The sequence below is a fragment of the Streptopelia decaocto genome, assembly GCF_964273445.1.
Source record: "Streptopelia decaocto genome assembly, contig: HAP1_SCAFFOLD_129, whole genome shotgun sequence".
NCBI classification, from domain to species: Eukaryota; Metazoa; Chordata; class Aves; order Columbiformes; family Columbidae; genus Streptopelia; species Streptopelia decaocto.
Genome location: NW_028115434.1, coordinates 13,688 through 22,091, shown reverse-complemented (window position 1 = coordinate 22,091; position 8,404 = coordinate 13,688). Strand labels below are relative to the sequence as shown.

The 8,404-nt window shown below is 51.8% G+C and overlaps 1 protein-coding gene across 1 annotated transcript; it reads left to right on the top strand.

The window, feature by feature from the left end:
- Nucleotides 1-3,445: 3,445 nt before the first annotated feature.
- LOC309452754 (olfactory receptor 14J1-like) lies at nucleotides 3,446-4,372 on the top strand (the record flags this gene model as incomplete). The annotated part of the gene is made up of 1 exon (XM_082077415.1): nucleotides 3,446-4,372. One exon carries the CDS (start codon nucleotides 3,446-3,448, stop codon nucleotides 4,370-4,372), a length of 927 nt encoding a protein of 308 aa, XP_081933541.1.
- Between the last annotated feature and the right edge of the window lie 4,032 nt (nucleotides 4,373-8,404).

Below are 8,404 nucleotides of genomic sequence, written 5' to 3'. Positions count from 1 at the left end.
GCTGTTCTCCCACATGAACAGAAACTCTCTCTTTGACTTCAGACCTCTGGCATTATGAGCACCAGATGCACAAGACCCCACAGTTTCTCCAGGAGATGGTATTTATAGTGTCCTATAACTCCTCATACTGTTATGTTGGGAGATACACCTCCATCAGGATAAGCCGTCTGCATGAAACTTTAACAGATGAGCAAATGGAGATTCAGTCCAGGGAGAGTCCAGACCTTGAGAAAATCTTGGATTTACCTAACAGAAAACTCTTAATTTGTAGAAGGAGAAATGGGCAGTGATGTATCGGGGGGACAAGCGCATCACATGCACAAGACCCCACGGTTTCTCCAGGAGGTAGTATTTGCAGCGTCCTGTAACTCCTCATACTGTTATCTTGGGAGAGAAATCCTTATCAGGATAAGCCGACTGCATGGAAACATTAACAGGTGAGCAAATGGAGCTTCAGGCCAGGGAGAGTCCAGACCTTGAGAAAATCTGGCATTCACCCATCAGAAAGCTCTGAATTTTGACAAGATGAAGTGACCAGTTCTCTATCAGGGCAGGAGAACCACCCCATCTATCAGGACAGAGCAGGACCTGAGATGCTGAGCAGTGACCCTGAGGAGAAGGGCCTGGGCACTACAAGGTCCCCACACCAGCCCGTGGTGCACGCTCACCATGAACAAGGCAGCTGCACATGGGGCTGCATGAGGAGGAGCGTGGGGACCCAGACACCTGCAGTTCTCATCCCATTCAGTTCAGCAATGGTGTGACCCCACACACACGGGTGTGTGCCAGTGTGCGGCTTCCCAGTTTGGAGAAGCAGGGAGGAACTGGAGAGTGCAGGGCTGTGCCAAGGCAGGTTCAGCACCTTGTGCACATGGTGTGGGGTGCTGAAGGACCTGGGCTGCTTTGGCCCAGCAGCGCTGGGGAGGCTGCAGCAGTGCAGGAGTAGCCTGAGAGTGCTTGAAGGGCGGTTTCAGAGATGGTGGAGGTTTCTGCATAGTGGGAAAGAATTTGAGAAAGAAATAATGGCCCAAAGTGCAGCTGGGAAGGTCCAGGCTGGACATGAGCAGGAAGGAATGTGACTGCAAGGGCAGTGCTGTGGTGGAGCAGGTCAGCAGAGGGAGTCTGCATCAGCCCAAGGCTTTGTGCTTCAAGGAACAGCTGGGGAGGATGGAGAGATCTCAGCAAAGGAAGGAAGATGCTCAGACAAGAGCAAGGTGGGCAGCAGGGGGGATGTCTCCAGCCTGCAGGGACAGAGGTGCAGGGGATGCCACAGCACAGGACAGGCTGTCATGGAGATGATCACAGATGTAGAGTCTGAAAACCCCACCAGACATGAGCTCCTTCTGCCCTTGGCTATGGCTGTTGTCTGCACCTCTGACGCCTGTGAGGAGACACCTTGTCCTTGCAGCACAGGGGCCTCATGGCCTCCTTGTCCCCAGCCAGGAACCTGGGAGATGTGGAACCATAGTCCTGCCCTTGGCCTTGCACAGCCCCACATCACACTGTCCCAGGAAGGGCCCTGGGCAATGTGGGCAGGACAGGACCTGACTTTCCAGGCCTGGGGATCAGGGTTTGGCCCTTTGGTTAATGAAACACATCCAGGTTTACTGGTCATCAGAGACACCTTCACCTTGCTTTTCCTGACTTGTCATTCTACCTCCAGTTTTCTGCTCTAATGAGATCCTAAGAACAGTTTCTCAGTTGTGTACCTCAGTGTGACCCATTAACACTACAAGAAACTTTGGAGTTTACATCTGACTTTGACTTCTTGAGAAGTTTCTTCAGCTTCTCCTCAGGGTCTGAAGTCCATGGGCTCAGCACCAAACCCACAAAGGGGTCATTAAAGCGCCTTGGGCTGCTCCTGTGCTGCTGAGCTGGGCTGGGCTCCTGGGACACAGGGAGCTCATGGCAGCGGCAGCGCTGCAGAGAGACAGCTCTGCCCAGGAGCAGCTCCTCTGCAAAGCGCAGCAGGGCTGAGGGCTCTGCCTGGGGATCTCAGGAGACGAGCAAGGCAGAGAGAGATTAAAGGTGGTCAGGACTGGGAGGATGCTGAGAGCTCACTGGAGGAGAAACCTTTGCAGCCCTTGCCATGGTAAGTCTCTGGGTGCAGGGCAGTGCAGCTGTAGCTCGTGGAGGCATCTCCTGAAACTGGCACAGCCCCAGCTTGTGGGATCTGTAAGGACGGGGCTCTTGTCAGGCCATGTTGAACAGCTGTGAAGCCAGGTGAGCACCCAGGGGTGCCCAGGGCTGTCCTGCAGAGCAGGGTCCCTGCACCCCAGGGCTGTGCCGGGGCAGGGACTCTGCCGCCTGCCAGGGTCAGCGCTCAGCCTGCCCGGGGAGATCCCATGGCAGCAGCTGTGGGGGGAAGGAGCGACCCCCGGCAGGGCAGGCAGGGAGCTTGTGGGGTTGAAGGGGGCTGTGTGGGTCAGGGCTGCTCAGAGCTCCAGATCCCCCCACAGACATGGCAGAGGGTCCTTCTGAACAACGACATTGATACAGCAACAGCTGCAAGGGAAGGAGTCTGTGCTTTCAGTTTTCCACTCTTGCTCGTCTGGGTGTGCAGTGGAGATGGGAATTTATTTCTCTCGTTGGAGAAGACACTGAGACCCCAGTTCTCATTAGGACTGGTCTGAGCTGCTCCTGAGCCCCTGCACACACAGAGCTGCCCCTGGGCAGTGCCAGGAGGTGTGAGCAGGACAGAGCTGAGCACACAGCAGGTGGGACGGGGTCTGTGACACTGACAGGGAGCAGACCCAGGGACAGACACACAGCTGCAGGCAGCACAGACATGGCAGGGAGAGTTAACTGCTACCAGAAATGCTGGGGATGGGATTTAGGAACCTCTCTCACATGCTCTCGATTGCAGACACATTTGCATTGCAGCCCCTGGTCTCCTCTCCTCCCCAGCAGACCCTCTGCCCCAAAGCCATGGGGTCCAGGTCACGAGTCTCCACCTCAGCAGCTGGACCTCCAGGTGAAGGGTTCCTGGAACGTGGTACTCAAGAAAGGTTCTAAAAGTACTTGCTCTCCAGTGTCATTATGTGAGTGGCAGCAGCACAGACGGGTCAGGAGAAGGTTCCACAGCATGCCCGTCTGCCTTTCTGTCCTGGCTTTATTTCTCAGGAACACTGCAGTGTTCTTCCCTGTTTCTCCACCTGTCCCTGGTGCTCTTGCTCTCTGGGGTTGGGGTGCGAGTGTCGGTCACTTCTTGTTCTGACATCAACTCAGGGGGTCTTGCCCCAGAGGTATGTTCATGGAAACCAGATGCCCAAGCTGCATTTTAAACTGTGATGAACAGTTTTTTCTCACTTCGTAGGAAGAGAGAATGAGCTGATGGAGGGGGTTTTCTATGAGAAACAGCCTGTTTACTTTCCTCAGAGAGCTCTCCCCTAACTTGTCACTGCCTTTTCCTCCTTGCACAGGTCCTCATGCCCACAGGCAGCAAATGTCCAACAGCAGCTCCATCACCCAGTTCCTCCTCCTGCCGTTCACAGACACACGGGAGCTGCAGCTCTTGCACTTCTGGCTCTTCCTGGGCATCTACCTGGCTGCCCTCCTGGGCAACGGCCTCATTATCACCACCATAGCCTGGGACCAGCACCTCCACACCCCCATGTACTTCTTCCTGCTCAACCTCGCCCTCCTCGACCTCGGCTCCATCTCCACCATTGTCCCCAAGTCCATGGCCAACTCTCTGTGGGATACCAGGGTCATTTCCTACACAGGATGTGCTACACAACTCTTTCTGTTTGTCTTTTTAGCTTCAGCAGAGTTTTACCTTCTCACCATCATGTCCTACGACCGCTACGTTGCCATCTGCAAACCCCTGCACTACGGGACCCTCCTGGGCAGCAGAGCTTGTGTCCACATGGCAGCAGCTGCCTGGGCCACTGGGTTTCTCAATGCTCTGTTGCACATGGCCAATACATTTTCACTGCCCCTGTGCAAGGGCAATGCCCTGGGCCAGTTCTTCTGTGAAATCCCCCAAATCCTCAAGCTCTCCTGCTCACACTCCTACCTCAGGAAACTTGGGCTTATTGTGGTTAGTATCTCAGTATTATTTGGGTGTTTTACTTTCATTCTTTTCTCCTATGTGCAGATCTTCAGGGCCGTGCTGAGGATCCCTTCTGAGCAGGGACGGCACAAAGCCTTTTCCACCTGCCTCCCTCACCTGGCCGTGGTCTCCCTGTTCATCAGCACTGGCATGTTTGCGTACTTGAAACCCCCCTCCATTTCTTCCCCATCCCTAGATTTGGTGGTGTCAGTTCTGTACTCGGTGATGCCTCCAGCATTGAACCCCCCCATCTACAGCATGAGGAACAAGGAGCTCAAGGGTTTAGTGTGGAAACTGATAACTGAACATTTTCAATAACAAACAGCAACAAACTCTCATTTTGTGGTGTTTTGTGATAATGTTGTCTTCCCTTTCCTAATTCACTGTCTGCCTATTTTTTCCTGCCCAATTGTTTATGTAAATGAGTAGCCATTTTGTTTGTCTTGAAAAAAAAATAAAGAGCCCTATAGTGTCATGTCCTGTTTTTTTTTTTTTCTCCTGAGATCTTCTTTTAAGTCCTTTTTGGAGATGCAGGAAGTTTCTGTCTGCATTAGTGGAGGGGAAGAGAGTCTATCATGGCAGTTCTGCCAGGGAGCACCAGCGCTTGTTCTTCCAGAGCTGTTCTGGTTCCACTCCACACTCTCCTCATCCCTTGTGTTGGTGCAAGGCCTGAGTGCTCTGGCAGCTTGGTCACTGTCCTGCTGTGTGTCAGTCCTGTGAGTGCAGGCGGGGACAGGCAATGGGTGCTTGTGTCACAGAGCTGGCTTCCATAACAGTACTTTTATAAAGAAAAGTGATTTTCTTAGGGCAGTGCCTGAAAGCTTAGATATTCTTCAAGTTTCTCTCAAGAACATTCACAAGAAAGTGGCCACAGATGAAAACACCATTGTGCAGATAAACAGTGTGTGTGTGCAGGGCTGGCACACAGCAGTCTCCTCTCACAGCCAGGCTCCTGCCAGAGACCTGCAGGACCAGCAGAGCAGGGGCTGGGCTGTGCCCCTGTGCACTGGACACCCCATAGAAGGAGCCCCAGGTCAATCACCTGGACTGGCCCTTCACAACCACCATTTCCAGCTCTGGCCTCTCACCCCAGCTCAGAGGTCTTTGTCCCTCCATAGAATTACACTGAATGAGTAGGTCAGAGGTTCATGTTCACATTGTACAGATGAGACGTGAGCATGTACATCATGTATGTGAGGTAAGATGAACATGAATGAGCACAAACACCATCAGATATTCCTTGGGGTTCCATGAAGGCCTGTGAGACAGACAGTTCATTGAGGTCACATCATGTTGCGACTAATATCCCATAGGAAACCACCAGAATGCAGCACTGGGATGTGCTTCCTTGAACCAATGTCCACTCCTAATGATGACGGACATCAAAGATAAATGTAGAACATGGTGACACACCATAGGGCTGAGGTGCCTCTCAACCTTTGGGAATAGGAACAGGAGCCCAGAGAGACACTGTGACTCCTGCCTGTGTGTATATAAGAGAAGGTGTCTGTCCCTGAATATCTCAATGTGTTTTAAGAGTCCACAGGGCCAGCTCCGATGTGGAAACCTGACAGAACCCTGATATTTCTTTGTGTGACTCCAGGGACAAACCCCAGTCGCACAGTGAGATTCATCTCAGCTGCCTTGGACAGGGTCATTGCAAGTGTCCCTGTTTGCTCCATCACCTTTGCCATCCCCATCACATGCTGTTCTACACAGTCCTACACGTGCCCCTCTTTCCCTGTGGGAAATTGTGGATTGTGGTCTCAGAAGTGCCAGAGTGATCAGAGAGGTTCAGAGGTCCCTCAGAAAGGCAGATGTCAAACCCATCTTCAGGAATGGCAGGAAGGAGAACTGGGAGAATGACAGGCTGCTCAGCCTACATCTGTCCCCAGGAGGGTGACGGGTCACATTCTGCTGCAGGCATCTCCAGGCAGTTGTAGGACAAGGAAGGAATTGTTGAACCCAAATGGGCAGGGGAAAGAAAGGCATATTGAGTACATGGAGTTTTGCAAGGCCCCAGACATGGTCTCCTGTGGTGCCTTAGAGCAGATTGGTGAGATCTGGGATGCAGATGTGGATGTTGTGATGGGTGGGGAGTTGGCAGCATGACCAAACCCAAACATCATCAGTGGTATGAAGTCCTGTGTTCAGCCAGTTTCTTGTGGCATCCATCAGTAATGAGTACTTGGGCCAACACTGTCCAACGGCTTTATTTTGCCTCTTCATTATGTCATGGAGCACATTTTCAGCTCCTTTGTGGAGGATGCAAAGCTGGGCAGAGGCCTTGAACAACCTCACCCAGTGGACCCTGCCTTGAGCAGGAGAGTGAGACACGGTGATGTTCAGGGTTCTTTTCACACCTGAGTTATTCTATGGTTCAATGAATCTTTACATTGGAGAGGTGTTTGAAGACAGAAGATGTAGTCCTTACCAGTTAAAAGAATGAATCCTGCCTCCAATTGCTAACCTAAAACATGTAAATCCTCTCAGTTTTTGTCAGACTGCTGCTCTAACAAAGATAAAAGTGACGTTTAAAACACCTAATCAGAACCTGCAAAGAATACTGTCCTTGCAGCGCAGACACTCTGGAGCCTGCACAATTAGCTGAGTCTTGTTTTAACAACTGTCTCAAGACTGTTACATAAAGTGTCCTTTAGCTGAGCTTTGCTCTTTTTTACGCTCATTATAATACTAAAACACACATCCCCGGGATGGGAGCCCCAGGCTCAGCCCGGGACCCTCTCTCAACAAGCATGTGTAGTGGTAAAATGATTATGTAACCAATATGCCAATGTGTGAACACTTGGCTCTTTAGGACTGCCGGGAGGGTCTGAATGTAGGGATAACATTTGTATATAATAGATGTTCCTTCTCTATCTGTTGTGCTGGTTTCATTCCAGCATCCAGACTTGCACAACTCTGGAATAAACAAGATCTCATCTCTGGGTGTGGGATTGGCTTTGCACTTCAGGTAGCAAATTCACCATGAGCAACCAGGAAGAAGGAAAACAATAAAGAATAAAAGAGGTAGGAGAGGACATAGAAAAGGTTTCAACATTTCACATTCCTGTAAAGAATGCTTCTCCTCTCAGATATTTAGTAGGAAATAGATTTGATCAGTTTGAGAAAACAAGCATAGTTTTATCTAGTTAGGTAGCGGCCCATAAGGGGAGAATGGATGGGTGTGGGATTATGATGGCAGTTGAGTCTCCGAAACTCATAATTGAGTGGAAAGACTTTGGCTGTGAAGGGGACAGTGAGGTCAGTTCTGTGTCTGGAGGTGACAGCCCAGCAGCAGGGACATGGCTGGGAAAGAACCTCTTCCCAAGGGCCCACAGGCCCTACCCAGGAAGAGAGACGGGTTGTCAAGTCCATCCCACCTGAGAACATGGCGGGACATCGGCAGGGACATGGTCGTGTCTGTCAGAGAAGCTGAAAGGCCAGCAGCAGCCATGGGATGTAGAAGATCATGGCGAGGTGACTTCTCTCTGGTCAGGTAAAAGACCACAAGAAGCCTAATGGTTTGGGTTCCCCACATGACGGGCAGTTTATGAGATGGTCGAGCTTTTCTTGATAGTGGGAAGAAGCAGGAAAGAGAAAAACGACGTCTACTTGGAAGGTGAGGACTGGATATGAGGAGGAAGAAATGTCACTGGAAGGGCAGTGCTGTGGTGCAAGAGGTGACCCAGAGGGAGCTGGATCAGCCCATGGTTTGTGTTCCAAAGAGCAGCCAGTGAGGGTGCAGACACAGCAGTGAAGGTGCAGAAATGCTGGGCTGAGAGCAGGTGAGGAAGCGAGATAGGTGTCTGCAGCCTGCAGGGAAAGAGGGGAAGGTGTAGGACCGTGTGGAGCAGCCTGTGGTGGAGATGGCAAAGGGTGCTGTAAGGCTGGAAGGCACCCCCAGAACCCAGGTCTGTGTAGCCTTGGCCATGGCAGTTGTCTCTGCCACTGAGGCCCAGGAGAAGACATGCTGTCCTCATGGCACTGGGGCCTCGTTGCCTCCTTGCAGCCCCATGGGGAAGCTGGAAGTTGCTGTACCAGTGTTGTCCTTCCCTGGGCCTTGCACACCCACATCCCGTGGTCCCAGGAAGAGCCCTGAGCCATGTGTGAGGGACAGGATCCCCCTTCCCATTGCCTGGAGGTCATGGCTTCTCCTTTCTGCTTCAGAAAGCAAACCAAGGGGTTTCTGAGCATCAGAGCTGAAGAAAAGACTCAAAGGAGACCTCATGGTGGCTACAGCTTCCTCACAAGGGGACAAGGAAGGGAAAGTTCTGTGGTCTTTTCTCTGGTGACCAGTGACAGAACATGAGGGAATGGCAGGAGGATGTGCCAGGGGAGGGTCAGTTT